Below are 16,545 nucleotides of genomic sequence, written 5' to 3'. Positions count from 1 at the left end.
TTGCAACTCTTCTTATAGTTCACAGATGTGAAAGTCACAAGGCATCTTCAAAACAGTCACATGGCATTATGGCTGACCTCAGGGACACCATTTTCCATTTAAACAGACGCTGTTTATGCATAACAAAGAGGGAGAGGATACATGTGACAGAGAAGATCATGCAAGCTTATAAATGCGATACACATCTGTGTATTGCAATGAACACCCCCTCCCCAGAGGTAACCAAGGCTCAGCTTATTTGCATTTGTAGGTTACGATGAGAGCTAGATCGAAAGAAGTGTGCATTTTGGAAGGGCCGATTGGGGAGGATTTATCCAATGTTGCCTCAGTAAAAGAAAAAGGAATTTATTTGAAATGGCACTGAAACAATAATAAACAGATTTTAGCTTGTCAAAGTGTTTTGATGTCCAAATATCTAACTTGGTATTTGTATTATAACCCAATTACTAGAGATAAACCAACCAAGGCATAATGAGCTGTTAGAGAAATAATTATGCCACACAATAATGTAACTTTTTCTTTATTGCAATAATGATATACAAAGTATCATCTTTAATACTCTTAATGTTAAAATAATTAGAAAAGCATTTCAGTGAATTATAGTACAGTTTATCAAAAATGTTTCAGTCAGCCTCTTTGGGTAGATTACCCTCTGGAAAAAATACAGTCATGAACTCATTTCCAAACACAGCTTTGTAAAACAATTCTGTAGACGTATTTAAAAAAAAGATAGAAATTTACAGAACTACAGCATCAAGTTTTAAAAAGAACCCCTTAAAAATGACCAAATTGAATGTAAAAAGGAAAAGAATTGTGTTGATTTACACAAAATCATTAGATGAATAAATTAACAGAAAAATAAATCAAAATCGGCCATTTCTCCTAGTCACCCACTTACTAATTTCCTTCACAATAAAAGGTTAAATACATAAGTATTCAGTGTATGGTGCAATTTCACATTTGTGAAGATTACTGGTGTGTGTTTTGTGAACAGGTTAGTTGTCAATAATGAACTACAGTAAGTTTTAGCTTTGGCTACAAAACACTTTACAAAAGCAATGAGACCATTTCTGAACATGGGTAATTGTTGCCTACAGCGTGGAATGAACAACACTAGTACAGCTACTCCTTTTACACAGAAGTGATTTTTGTTTCCTCTCGGAGTTAGCATGAATTGTTGAACAGTGGCAGTGTCGGATACATAAGAGACCACAAGAATGCACCCTGCAATTTGTAAGCTACTCTTTCTACATTTCATCTTTTATGCATATATACACAAAGTTCATTTGGTATTCATATTTAAAAAAAAAGAATTCAATATTTAGCTGGCTGAGCCAAGCAGTACATTGGTTCACAGAAGATCAAAACTTTGTTCTCTAACAGAACTCTATGTACTTATTAAATGACACGGTGTTCAATATCAGTTTATATAGATTTTTAAAAAAATCATTCATATGAAGGAGGAAGCACAGCAGCCTTTCAAATGAGAACATTCCTAATAATTGTAAAGAGAAACATTAAGAAATTACTCTTCACTTTTATGTTCATATTTACAAATTAAGTCATACAAATTAAGAGACACTATTTTAATGATTTCAAATGCCATGCATTTATTTGCAAATGGAAAGGAATATAGCTTATTACATACCCACTTGGTGCTAGAATACTAATGAGCAAAGCTGTGATGAAGACAGTCAAGGGTGAAAGCCAAGTCTGGGCTAGTGTCCACCATTTAAAGCGACAATGCCTTCATGAAAAAGTATTTGGCAAACTTTTTTTATTTATTTAATTTTTTTTTTTTTTTAAGTTTGTGGATAGGAAACCAGGATAGCTGTGGGTTATTTTTTTTATTAAGATATTACAAGCAAATGATGCAACAGTGCATTTCAGCACAATTCACATTACATGTGACTAATATTTCCATGAAGAAGGTGCCCCTTTACCTCCTGTGGCACATAAGGTAGGGATGAGCAGGTGTATTTTCAAGATTTTAGCTCAGTTTTACATTTCCACAGGCATAGAAAAAAAAGCCAGTTTAAAATCTAAAAAGCGGTAACATTTTTTCTTAATATTCCCTTTTCAAAGTATTACCCTGCAGTTAAAATATATGACAAGCATAACTATGATCTTGCTTAAGCCTGAATGCTATGTTACAACATGTAAGAAACATTTGCACAGGGTGTATGTAAGCAAGTTAAATTCCCAGATATTCTTGAATGTGGGCTGAGGGAGGACTGGGGTGTGCATGATAGCCTTGACAAGATACTCATCACAAACCTGGTTGATGCCTGTCTATATTCAATCCGAAAGCTTAAACCTCCTGTCCTGTTGAACAACCACATTACTGCGTACAGTATCAATTTTAGAAAATTACCCCCAAATTACTCCCACAGTGCATTTCACAGAAATGGGGAAACTAAAGGGCAACAAAAAATTACCCAAGGAACTGGGCTATTTAAATATCAGAGCTCCGAGTGCTAAACTTAGAACACGTTTTCAAATAATAATAGCCCTGTGGAAGACCAAAATAGTGAAAGCAGCTTTTTTGTGACAGAAGGTGGAAGATACACCCTCTTTGAGAACTCGTGTTCAGTTTAAAGCACTAACTACAGTTTATATCAAACCACTTTATTCAACAACAATCATTCGTTATACATAAAATAGGGAATCAGTAGAATTTGGTAAGCAATTTTTTTTGGAAGGCACCTCAGTAAGGCTGTAAAGGCTTTTCATATCAATGCAATTTAATTAAATTATTTCAAAAGAAAAAAAAACATTATTGCTGCTGTTCCGGTAGCAGAAAGAAACCGTTCTGTATACAGTCAGAAAAATATGCTTACATTCAAATCAAACTCAGGCAAATCAACAGACCATCAGGGTAAAAATCAAATAGTTCTTGTGATCCTTGAAACACAAGCATTTCTTCCTTTGTGTGCTTATTTTTTTGATCAATTGGATATGTGAAACACACCAAAGCCTAGGACTCCTCATTATTTCCTACTTCCAGCTGCTGCAGTGGAGTTATCAGGGCGATGCCCTGTGCTAAGCATTTAGGAGTAGAAAGTAAGAACACTCTGGTGGTTGCCTCGCACGAGTAAGATGGGTGGCAAATCCTTCGAGAGTATTTCAATCCAGGCCATATACAGCGCACTGGATACAGCGCCTTTCCGTGCCACTGGCAGACTCCTGCAACAGAACAAAGAGTTAGTATTGGTATAGTCCATAACAAATTGACTGTGGAAAATTATTCTAGTATGCTGGAAGAATTTGTTGATTACAGTTAAATGCTGATTAGATGTCAATTAGACTGCAGCATAGTTACAATAAATGGCCCATGGATTTTATGATCTATATATGCAACTACTTTATTACTGCCTGGCAAATCTTTCAGGTTCACCTGAAGGCAGATGCAAGAAAGATCTTTACAAAAATTCCAACAGTGATTTCCAAAATGTTGTCACTTGTTTATTCATAGATCCTTTCAGAGCATTCAGACATGGCAGTGTCTGCATGATAGTAATCAGAAGAGAAAGGGCCGTGCAACTCAGCTATTCATGAAGCAGTATTATAAATACCACTAGGACCAGAATTCCAACTGGTCTCCTTGTTGGGAATCCAACATAATGGCTACCAGGTCAGAGAATAGAGGGCACAGCCAGAAGGGGAAAACAGAACATGAAAACGTATTGCTAAATGCACAGCTCCTCCAACCAATATACAAATTGGTTTCTTCTTCGCAGCAATGCATAGAGTGATCACATAACTGGAGTCAGGCCTTGATTGGACTCTAGCACTGCTTGGAGTTGGCAACGCCTGGAATAACTTCAATGCGGCGTCATGGAGTTAAAAAATGCTGAGAGGACTTTGACTCTCATGGGTACTGTACAAACTTAAACAGCTATTTTTGACGCTTTCAGGGTGTGTACGTTCTTACCTGTACCTACTGCTTTTGGGGGGGGGCAGAGCTCTGTGTATTTGCATAACTGGAGCTTTCCATGATGGGAGGAAAGCAGACTGAAGCACAGCAGGTTCACAGTATAACTCCAGTATTCCCAACAATTCCATGCAACTATCAGCCTACGATCGGCAGCATAATATAACTACAGCCTAAATGTCACTAGCAACTTTTGTAAGGAAGCACAACCATCTATAGTTATGGAAGAAAAAATCTCAAACTTGTACTTCACACATTCAAAGCTACTTTAAAATGACAAAAGCATAAAAGGAAAGGAGTTATTGCACGTTGGAGCCAGCTCTGTCTAACTGCCAAGTTGTTTTCTTCAGAGCACACTGCTAGGAAAATAAAAAATGTGGAGCATATGGAATTTGACTCGATCAGAGAGCGGAGGCAGCGGACTTGAGTGGGAGCGAGCGCAGAGGCAGAGCAAATAAACAGCCCGATAGAGGAAGGCCCGAGAGCGGAGGCAGCGGAGCCACTCAACAAAGGCAGAATTTGAAAGCGTGATGTCAGAATTAAAAAGTGACATCGGCACAAGGGAAGGAGCTGATTGGTGAGTAGCTGGTAAGTGTTTCTAGTTAATAATCTACAAAGTAAAGGCATGGCAGGGAAGCTCAGCCCCGTGGAATGCACATCCTGTGCCATGTGGGAAGTCCTGGACGACCACGTGTGCGGGAAGTGTCACCAGCTACAGCAGCTCGAGGTTTTGGAGCTTGAGTGGCAGCTGGAGTCACTGCAGTGCATCCGCGAGGCTGAGAATTTCATGGATAGCACGTTTCAGGAGGTGGTCACCCCGCAGCTTAACAGTGTGCAGGCAGAGGGGGTATGGGTGACTGCCAGACAGAAGAGGACCACCAGGCAGGTAGGGCAGGAATCCCTTGAGTTCATCTCGCTCGCTAACCAGTTTTCAGCTCTGAATACTGGTGGGGGCGATCGTTCCTCTGCGGGGTTCAGCCAGAGCCAAGTCCACAGCACCATGGGTGGCTCAGCTGCACGGGGGGGGGGGGGGGATGAAAAAAAAAAGAGTGGAAGAGCAATAGTTATAGGGTATTCGATAGTTAGGGGAGCAGACAGGCATTTCTGCAGCCACAGATGTGACTCCAGGATGGTATGTTGCCTCCCTGGTGCCAGGGTCAAGGATGTCACTGAGCGGCTGCAGGACATTCTAAGGAGGGAGAGTGAACAGCCAGAGGTCATGGTCTGTATCAGTACCAACGACATAGGTAGAAAGAGCGACGAGGTCCTGCAGGCAGAGCTAGGAAAGAGATTAAAAAGCAGGACCTCAAAAGGTAGTAATCTCCGGATTACTCCCAGTGCCATGTGCTAGTGAGTACAAAAATAGGAGGATAGAGCAGATGAATGCGTGGCTGGAGAGATGGTGCAGGAGGGAGGGCTTTAGATTCATGAGGCATTGGGACCGTTTCTGGGGGAGGCGAGACCTGTACAAGCCAGACAGGTTGCACCTCAACAGGGCTGGGACCAATATCCTCATGGGGGAGTTTGCTAGTGCTGCTGGGGAGGGTTTAAAACTAGCTTGGCAGGGAGATGGGAACCTGAGAGTAGATTCAGAAGGGACAGAAGCAAAGCTGGAAATGGAAGGCAGAAAATTAGTAAGCAAGTTTGGAAGGCAGAGGAAACAAAGGCTAGAAAATAGACAACAAAAGGAGTTTGGCAGTGCTAAACAGTATATACTTCAATGCAAGGAGTCTGGGGAATAAAGCAGATGAGCTGAGGGCACAGATAGATACATGGGAGTATGATATTACAGCTATTACTGAGACATGGCTGAAAGGGCAGGAATGGCAGCTCAACATTCCTGGTTACAGGGTTTTCAGACGAGAGAGAGAGAGAGAGAGAGAGAGAGAGAGAGAGAGGGGTCGCAATATTGATTAAAGAAACAATTACAGCTGTGAGGAGGGATGATATCTTAGAAGGATCATCCAACAAGGCCATATGGTTGAACTGAAAAGCAAAAAAAGGGGCGATCATACTGCTGGGTGTGTAATGTAGACCCCCATACAGTCAGAGGGAGATAGAAGAGCAAATATGTAGGCAAATTTCTGGGACGTGCAAAAATAGGGCAGTAATAGTAGGGGATTGCAACTTCCCTAATATTAACTAAGATAATATTAGCATGAAAGGTATAGAGGGAGCAGAATTGTTAAAATGCATTCAGGGGAACTTTTTTAGCCAGTACGTAGCAAGCCCAACAAGAGAGGACGGTTCTGGACCTAGTTTTAGGGAATGAAGCTGGGCAGGTGGAAAGGATATCAGTGGGAGAGCATATTGGTGGTAGTGATCATAATTCAATTAGAGTTAGCATAGTTATGGAAAAGGACACAGGTAGACCAGGAATAAAAGTTCTAAATTGGGGAAAAGCTAATTTTGCTCAGCCACAATGTGATTTAGCCAAAGTGGACTGGAGACAGAAACTTGAAGGTAAATCAGTGTCAGAGCAGTGGGAGGCATTCAAGGAGGAGATAGTGAGGGTTCAGAGCAAGTATGTTCCCTTAAAGAAAAAGGGTGGAACTAACAAATCTAGAGCTCCCTAGATGTCAAGGGGCATACAGGGAAGGATAAAGGGAAAAAAAGGGAAGCTTATGACAGATACTGAGGGCTCAATACTGCAGAAAGCTGAGAGGAGTATAGAAAGTGCAGGGGGGAAATTAAAAAAGGAAATTAGGAAAGCAAAGAGAGGGCATGAAAAAATATTGACAAGTAAAATCAAGGAAAACCCAAAGATGTTTTATAAATACATTAAGAGCAAGAGGATAACTAAAGTAAGAGTAAGGCCTATTAGAGACCATAAAGGTAATGTGTGTGTGGAGGCAGAAGACATGGGTATGGTTCTTAATGAGTACTTTGGGCTCGATTGTCATTGGGATGGGCTGGGGGTCGTGTCATCTGCTTTTCGTGTCATCCACCCAATTCCAAATCGATGTGGGAGAATGATGTGATTTTCACCTAATTGGGCAATTGAGTTCCAGCGTGTGGGAACCCATGGCCCAATTAGTTTTTTCAGTCTGAAACTTGCCTCCGATGACATCATCATTGCTGCTGCATTTAAGGTCTGCAAGAAGCCTTGCTTATTCTGCAGACTGCCAACCTTTTGGCCTTTGCAGTGAGAGGGATCTGGAGGCAGAATGAGTAGCGGGAGACCTAAGTCTGCTCCCAGATTTGAGGACATCGCCCTACAAGCTTTGGTGGAAGGAGCAAGAGCTAATAAGGAGGTGCTCTTCCCTTCTTCAGGGAGGAAGAAGCCTCCCCAGCAGGCGAAGGCTGTGTGGATCCAGGTGGCCCAGGAGGTCAACTCGTTGTCGCTGATCCGCAGAACCTGGCTTCAGTGCAGGAAGAGGTTTCATGACCTTCTGTGCACTGGAAAGTGAGTATGACTTTCCCATCACCCTCAATCTGATCACCATTGCCTCTCACCAGCATTCAGCTTCAGCAACCTCTTCCTCCACATCCCACTTGACACTGACATCCCTGCACCTTTACTCATTCCCTCTCTATGGTCACATTCACCTCTATGGTCACATTCACCTAACTATTTGACTATGCAGCCCTCACACTCCATCACTGTGATGCTCTGAAAACAACTTACAAAACACAGGGAGGGCCCTTGGTCTTGCCACCTCAATCCATCTTTGTCTCCTTCTAAGCATCTATGCTATGGATTCTCTGCACTCACTCCTTCATTCTCACTCAAACTCCACTTGTCTCCCTCATTGCAGAAAAAGAGAGCTCACAATAAGAGGGAAAGAGCGAGGACAGGAGGAGGGCCACCCTCAGTAGCCCACCTCGCCCCTTAGGAGGGAGGAGGCAGTCCTGGAGATAGAGGGACTCGAGGATGATGCGCAAGTGGGGGACGGACAGACGGGTGCATCAGAGAAAGCTGGTGACAGAATAGTTTTTCATCTCTCTCGTTGACATTGCATGAGTCGCGGATAATGATTCTGAAGCTCTAACAGATGGACTTATGATCATCTGCAATATGCAATGTGCATGTAACCTTGGCCTCACATCTCTGACTCTTTCCTTTACTCCCCCACAGGAGCATCGCAAGCACCCGTCCCCACTATCCAGGAGGAACAGCCTGAGCCTCCAGACTCCTCAGAGGAAGCTGCAACCTCTGAGGGCGCAGCGTCAGCAGAATTCAGCCAACCTAGCACCAGCGCAGACACTCACACCTCGGTGGGACCATTGCGAGATAGAGTAGTGCTGTCACCTGGTGTATCACAGCTCACAAGTGAGCATCAGCAGATTGTAGTGACAGGGACAGCAGTGGAGAGTCCTAGTCAGAGGGAGCACGACTCCCCCAGCTCGGCTCAGCTGCATGTCGATCCTCTGCCTCTGGGTCCATCCAGAAGAATAGCGGTGCTGGAACTCCAGGAACAGGTGTCTCTGGCAGGTTTTATCTCCAGGGTTGTTGCGAGTGTGGAGCGAATGGAGGAGTCTATCGCGAACATGAGCAGAGCCTTTTTGAAGTCATTGGCGCATGAACGCAGAAAGAATGGCTACCTCCGTGGAAAGGATGGCTACAGTAGACCAGAGTATGGCTACGACCATGGAGGAGCTAAGTCGCCAGAGTGTAGAAAACATGGTGAGTGTTCAGAATAGACTGACATCTCTGGAGGAGCGATGGTCAGTTACTGAACAGAGAAACCAGACCTTCATGGAAGTCCTTCTGAGTAGGACTGCCAGTGCAGATACAGGTCCCCATGGCCACCCTGATGTGCAGCAAGGTGCTCTCAAGCCACTTGCAAGCGCTGAGGTGGACCGGACTCATGAGAGAGTTGTTGGTGGCAGAGAACAAGGAAGTGGGGGCTCCTCTCCAAGCGCTCACACTTCCATGCCACTGCCAAGTCCTCAGTCAGAACCCCACCAGAGTCCCCACCCAACTGAGATCGGCGTCGCAACCCCTGCACAGTCGCAGGAGCAGCAGACCGTTGCCGAGCCCTCACAGGTTCGCAACCCCAGAGGATGCCCGCCAAAGGTGTCGAGTCACGAGCAAGAAAGTGAGCAAGGGGCCTCCACATCTGCTGATGCCAAGGGGGAACCACCACGTAGGAGCACGCGTAAGATAAAGATACCGCACAAAGTCACAAGGGTAGTCACTTGGGTGAAATGTGATGTTTAATGTTGAAAAGCCATCAGTTGGTTATTGTAAATAAAAATTCTGATGGCAACTGTTGCAGTTGTGGCGTGTGTCATTTCGCTAATGGGACTTCCACATTGAGGCCTTGGAATTATTTGCAATTGTCAGTATGGTGGTCAGAGTGCCAGGAATCCGCTGGTTCTTGGCCATTGTCGATGCCCTGTTAAGAAGCTGCGAAGCAAAAGTGCTTGATTGGCTAGGCTAAGCAAATCTGGCCAAGATGAGTGCATTCCTTGCATCCCGGGCAGCAATGTTCTCGCATACTGCTGCCGCTGGTTGATGGGCCTCTGCAAGATGTTAGTTTTCGCTCTCCTCCTCATCCGAGGAGGATATGCGAGGAGCCACTTGGTCCTCAGGAATCTGCAAGCCACGACGCTGTGCCATGTTGTGAAGTGCACAGCAAACCACAACGATTCTGGAGACCCTGGCTGCTGAGTACTGCAGGGCTCCACCTGATCAAAAGCCTTGCTAAAATCCATAGAGACTACATCAAATGCACTACCCTCATTGGGCCCTCCTTGTTACTTCCTCAAAAAATTCAATCAAGTTAGTCAGACACAACCTTCCCTTAACAAATCCACGCCGACTGTCCCTGAAGCGCATCTTCAGCATGCTGATGGTTTGCTCGATTATGGCTCTGGTGGAAATGTGGCTGTAGTTGTAGCTCTCCTCAGCTTCTTCGGATGGGCTCCTCAACTGCGTCATTAGCCACATCTTCAGGGGATAGCCCTTGTCTCCAAGTAGCCATCTGTTAAGTTGGTCTGGTGGACTGAAGAGCGGAGGCACACTAGACTGGTGCAGTATGAAGGAGTCATGGCAACTGCCAGGGTACTTGGCACAAACATGCAAAATTTCCTTCTTGTGGTCATACACCAGCTGCACGTTGAGGGAGTGGAAGCCCTTGCGGTTGACAAAAATACCTGGATTGCGATGGGGTGCCTTAAGGGCCAAGTGTGTGCAGTCAACGACGCCCTGCACCCTTGGAAAGCCTGCCAGATTAGCTAATCCAACCGCACGCGCCGTGACACTTGCTTGATCCTTGGAGAAATGGATGTGATTGTGCGCGATGGCAAAGAGGGCATCGGTTACCTGCGTGATGCAAGTGTGTGCGGCCGCCTGGGAGATGCCGCTGATGTCTGCTGCTGATCCCTGGAATAAGCCTGAGGTAAAAAAGTTGAGTGCGGTGGTGACTTTAACGGCCACTGGTAAGGGGTGTCCACCTGCTCCTCTGAGCTCCAGGTCTTGCTGCACCATTGTGCAGATACCTCTCGCGAAAGTCAGAGCCGCCTTTGGCACTGTGGCTCAGTCATGTTGAGGTAGCTGATCCTGTCTGTAGACCCTGTTTTGGGGATATCTCCTGCGCCGACAGGCTTCCATGCGCTGGCGCCTTCTGGCCTGTGCAGCTTCAGGTGGTTGAGTAGCAGCTTGGCGCTCCTGCTGTTGTTCATGGTTCCTGCTGCTGCCGCAGCTGGTCTTCGTCCAAATCTGATGTCCAGGAGGAAAGGAAATAAATGGTTCCCATGCTTCTGGTATATGCCTCAGTTGAGGAAGTGCTCAGTCAAGGTGGCGAGAGGGATTTCCCAGGAGGTCACAGTGGAGATGGGTGTCAGGCTCCAAACTTCCACAGCTATGGTTATGCCTGCTAAAAGTTCCCCCAGACCGGAGACAACAAAGTCCTGCCACCTGCAAATGATGACTGATCAAATCTCCTATTTAATGGTGGAGCTGCAGCGGATAGTGAGCAATCCAATTGTGCTCCCGCCAGGTTTCACCGTCATGTTTCAGAGGAGGCATGCATCACGTGGGAAGCGTTAAAATCAGAAAGGCCTCTCAAAATGGGATTATAGAGGCAATTCAGTGGTTGTTAAGGGCCTTTCCTGCCTCTTGGAGGCGGGACGGAGACGGGATCAGAAACCACGCATTTGGGGAAATTGCTTGGAGGCGGGATCTGGCCTGCCCGCCACTTTTTGCAATTTTAACACCCCACACACGCCTCCACTCCCTCCTCGGGCCTGGCAAAAATCAAGCCCTTTATGTCTGTTTTCACAAAAGAGACGGACAATGCAGAAATTGCAATCAGGGAGGAGGAGAGGAGTGTGAAATATTAGATGAAATAAACAGTGAAAGAGGAGGTATTAAGGGGTTTAGCATCTCTGAAAGTGGATAAATCCCCAGGTCTGGATGAAATGTATCCCAGACTATTAACAGAAGTAACAGAGAAAATAGCAGAGGCTCTGACCATCATTTTCCAATCGTCGCTGGCTGCAAGTGCAGTGCCGGAGGACTGCTAACATGGTACCGTTGTTTAAAAAGGGAGAAAGGGATAGACCAAGTAATTACAGGCCAGTCTGCCTAACCTCGGTGGTGGGAAAATTACTGGAAAAAATTCTGAGGGACAGGATAAATCTTCATTCAGAAAGACATGGATTAATCAGGGACAGTCAGCATGGATTTGTTAAGGGAAGGTCGTGTCTGACTAACTTGATTGAATTTTTTGAGGAAGTAACAAGGAGGGTCCAATGAGGGTAGTGCATTAGGTGTAGTCTGTATGGATTTTCGCAAGGCTTTTGATAAGGTCCCGCATAGCAGACTGATAAGGGAAGTAAAAGCTCATGGGATCCAGGGCAAAGTGGCAAGTTGGATCCAAAATTGGCTCAGGGGCAGGAAACAAAGGGCAATGGTCGAAGAGCGTTTTTGTGGCTGGAAGGCCGTTTCCAGTAGGGTTCCGCAGGGCTCATAGAAACAGAGGCGTAGAAGATAGGAGCAGGAGTAGGCCATTCGACCCCTCGAGCCTGCTCCGCCATTCAATGCGATCATGGCTGATCATCCAAATTCAGTACCCGGTTCCTGCTTTCTCCCCATACCGCTTGATCCCTTTAGCCTTAAGAAATATATCCAACTCCTTCTTGAATATATTTAATGAATTGGCCTCTACTGCCTTCTGTGGTAGAGAATTCCACAGGTTCACCACTCTTTGGGTGAAGAAATTCCTCATTTCTGTCCTAAATGGCTTACCCCTTATCCTTAGACTGTGACCCCTGGTTCTGGACTCCCCGACCATCGGGAACATCCTTCCTGCATCTAGTCTGTCCAGTCCTGTCAGAATTTTATAAGTTTCAATGAGATCCCCTCTCATTCTTCTAAACTCCAGCGAGTATGAGCCCAATCGACCCAATCTCTCCTCATATGTCATTCCTGCCATCCCAGGTATCAGCCTGGTGAATCTTCGCTGAACTCCTTCCATGGCAAGAACATCCTTCCTCAGATAAGGCGACCAAAACTGCACACAATACTCAAGATGTGGTCTCACCAAGGCTCTGTACAACTGCAGCAAGATATCCTTGTTCCTGTACTCAAACCCTCTCGCTACGAAGGCCAATACACCATTTGCCTTCTTAACTGCCTGCTGCACCTGCATGCTTACCTTCAGCGACTGGTGCACAGGGACACCCAGGTCTCGTTGCACTTCCCCTTCTCCCAATCTATTGCCATTCAGATAATAATCTGCCTTCCTGTTTTTGACACCAAAGTGGATAACCTCACATTTATCCACATTATATTGCATCTGCCATGTTTCTGCCCAATCACCCAACCTGTCTAAATCATCCTGGTGTTTCTCGGCATCCTCCTCACAGCACACACGCCCACCCAGCTTTGTGTCGTCTGCATATTTGGAGATATTACATCTAGTTCCCTTGTCTAGATCATTAATATATATTGTGAATAGCTGGGGTCCAAGGACCGATCCCTACGGTACCTCACTAGTCACTGCCTGCCACTTGGAAAAAGGCCAGTTTATTCCAACTCTTCGCTTTCTGTCTGCCAACCAGTTCTCTATCCAAGTCAATACCTTGCCCCCAATCCCATGTGCCTTAACTTTACACCCTAATCTCTTATGCGGGACCTTATCGAAAGCCTTCTGAAAGTCCAAATACACCACAACCACTGGTTCTCCCTTATCTATTTTACCAGTTACATCCTCAAAAAATTCCAGTAGATTAGTCAAGCACGATTTACCTTTTGTAAATCCATGTTGACTTTATCCGATCCTGTCGCTGTTTTCCAAGTGCTCTGCTATTACATCTTTTATAATGGACTCTAGCATTTTCCCCACTACCGATGTCAGGCTTGCCGGTCTGTAATTCCCCGTTTTCTCTCTACCACCTTTTTTGAATAGTGGGGTAACATTAGCTACCCTCCAATCCATGGGTACTGTTCCAGATTCCATCGAATGTTGGAAGATGATCAGCAATGCATCTACTATTTCTAGGGCCACTTCCTTAAGTACCCTAGGATGTAGATTATCAGGCCCTGGGGATTTATCGGCCTTCAATCCCATCAATTTCCCGAACACCATTTCCCTACAAATACTGATTTCTTTCAGTTCCTCCCTCTCATTAGACCCTCTGTTCCCCAACATCTCTGGGAGGTTATTTGTGTCCTCCTTTGTGAAGACAGAACCAAAATATGTATTTAATTGCTCTGCCATTTCTTTGTTCCCCATTAAAAATTCCCCTGATTCTGACTGCAAGGGACCTACGCTCGACTTCACCAATCTTTTTCTCTTCACATATCTATAAAAGCTTTGAGTCAGTTTTTATGTTCCCTGCAAGCTTACTCTCATATTCTATTTTCCCCTTCTTAATTAATCCCTTTGTCCTCCTTTGTTGAATCCTAAACTGCTCCCAATCCTCAGGTTTACTGCTTTTTCTGGCCAATTTATATGTGCTCTCCTTGGATCATATCCTATCCATAATTTCCCTTGTTAGCCACGGTTGAGTCACCTTTTTTGTTTTATTTTTATGCCAAAACTGGGATGAACAGATTCTGTAGTTCATCCATGCGGTCTTTGAATGTTTGCCATTGCCTATCCACCGTCAACCCTTTGAGTGACATTCCTCAATCAATCCTACTCAACTCGCGCCTCAGACCATCGTAGTTTCCTTTATTTAAATTCAGGACCCTAGTCTCTGAGTCAACTACTTCATTCTCCATCTTAAATGAAGAATTCTATCATATTATGATCGCTCCGACCCAAGGGCCCTTGTACAACACGATTGCTAATTAATCCTTTCTCGTTACATAATACCCAGTCTAAGATGGCCTGATCTCTGGTTGGTTCCTCGACATATTGGTCCAGGAAACCATCTCGTAAACACTCCAGGAATTCCTCCTCCACAGTATTGTTACTAATTTGGTTAGCCCAATCTATATGTAGATTAAAGTCACCCATGATGACTGCTGTACCCTTATTGCACGCTTCTCTAATTTCCCTTTTAATGCCATCCCCAACCTCTGCATTACTGTTTGGAGGTCTATATACCACACCCACTAACGTTTTCTGCCCCATGGTATTTCTCAGTTCTACCCATACAGATTCCACATCATCAGAGCTAATATCCTTCCTTACAATTGTGTTAATCCCTTCTTTAACCAGCAATGCTACCCCACCTCCCTTTCCTTTTTGCCTATCTTTCCTGAATATTGAATACCCCTGGATGTTGAGTTCCCAGCCTTGGCCACCCTGGAGCCATGTTTCCGTAATCCCAATCAAATCATATTCGTTTATCTCTATTTGCACAGCTAATTCATCCACCTTATTACGAATGCTCCTCGCATTAAGACACAAAGCCTTCAGGCTTGTTTTTTTTTTTTTTTTTTTAACGCTCTTAGACCTATTAGAATTATTATTTACTGTGACCATGTTTGATTTAAACCGTTGATTTCTCTGACTGCCACTTTTGTTTTTCTCCTTCCTATCTTTTGCTTTTATCCTCGTTTCCTTTTCCTCTGTCCCCCTGCTCAGGTTCCCAACCCCCTGCCATTTTAGTTTAAACCCTCCCCCAGAGCACTAGCAAACACTCCCCCCTAGGACATCGGTCCCGGCCCTGCCCATGTGCAAACCGTCCAGTTTGAACTGGTCCCACCTCCCCCAGAACCGGTTCCAATGTCCCAGGAATTTGAATCCCTCCCCCTCGCACCATTCCTCTAGCCATGTATTCATCTGAAATATCCTTCTATTTCTACTCTGACTAGCACGTGGCACTGGTAGCAATCCTGAGATTACTACCTTTGAGGTCCTATTTTTTAAATTTACCTAACTTCCTATATTCTGCTTTTAGGACCTGATCCCGTTTTTTACCTATATCATTGGTACCTATATGCACCACGACAACTGGCTGTTCACCATCCCCTTCCAAAATGTTGTGCAGCCGCTCCGAGACATCCTTGACCCTTGCACCAGGGAGGCAACATACCATCCTGGAGTCTCGTTTGCAGCCGCAGAAATGCCTATCTATTCCCCTTACAATAGAATCCCCTCCGTACTGGGTCCTTTGCTTTTTGTGGTACATATCAATGATTTCGACTGGAATGTAAGTATGATTAAGACGTTTGCAGATGAAACAAATATTGGCCGTGTGGTTGATAAGGAAGAAAACTAGACTGCAGGAAGATATCAATGGACTGCTCTGGTGGGCAGAACAGTGGCAAATGGAATTCAACCTGGAGAAGTGTGAGGTAATGCATTTGGGGAGGGCTAACAAGGCAAGGGAATACACAATAAATGGTAGGACAGAGAAGTGCAGAGCATCAGAGGGACCTTGGAGTGCATGTCCACAGATCCCTGAAGGTAGCAGGACAGGTAGATAAGGTGGTTAAGAAAGTATACGGGATACTTGTATTCTATGCCTCGGCTAATAAAGGCAAGAGCAGGGAGGTTATGCTTGAACTGTATAAAACACTAGTTAAGCCGCAACTAGAATACTGCGTGCAGTTTTGGTCACCACATTAGAGGAAGGATGTGGTTGCACTAGAGGGTGCGGAGGAGATTTATGAGGATGTTGCCTGGGCTGGGGAACTTTAAGCTATGAGGAAAGATTGGATAGGCTGGGGTTGTTTTCTTTGGAACAGAGGAGGCTGAGGGGAAACCCAATTGAGTTGTATAAAATTATGAGGGTCCTGGATAGAGTGGATAGGAAGGACCTATTTCTCTTAGCAGAGGGGTTGATAAACAGGGGGCATAGATTTAAAGTAATTGGTTGGAGGTTTAGAGGGGATTTGAGGAGAATTTTTCTCACCCAGAGGGTGGTTGGGGTCTGGAACTCACTGCCTGAAAAAGGTGGTAGAGGCAGAAACCCTCATCACATTTAAAAAGTACTTGGATATGCACTTGAAGTACTGTAACTGACAAGGCTACGGACCAAGTGCTGGAAAGTGGGATTGGGCTGGATAGTTCTTTATCAGCCGGCACAGACAAGATGGGCAGAATGGCTGTAAATTTCTATGATTGTATGAAGTGATTTAAAAAAATTTTTTTTTTTTTATATAAAAGTCCCAACAAAAACACAGCTAAACAGACAATTACTTTTCAAATAGTTTTCCAAAACACAGTTGGCATATAGTTTTCTGCATCTTTGACTATTTGTTT

General features: G+C 44.7%; 1 protein-coding gene across 1 annotated transcript in view; it reads right to left on the bottom strand.

Moving 5' to 3' along the window:
• Window positions 1-504: 504 nt before the first annotated feature.
• Window positions 505-16,545, bottom strand: part of slc12a2 (solute carrier family 12 member 2) — a 244,971-nt gene continuing 228,930 nt past the window's right edge. Inside the window, 1 exon segment of the mRNA XM_085984420.1 lies at window positions 505-3,186. Within this exon segment, the coding sequence (XP_085840546.1) occupies window positions 3,051-3,186 (136 nt within the window). The 3' untranslated portion in view covers window positions 505-3,050.

This window comes from Somniosus microcephalus, chromosome 1 (genome assembly GCF_052327205.1).
Source record: "Somniosus microcephalus isolate GS21.2 chromosome 1, FLI_Smic_1.0, whole genome shotgun sequence".
NCBI lineage: Eukaryota > Metazoa > Chordata > Chondrichthyes > Squaliformes > Somniosidae > Somniosus > Somniosus microcephalus.
Note: the sequence above shows the minus strand (reverse complement) of the source record. Positions and strands in the feature narration are given on the sequence as shown.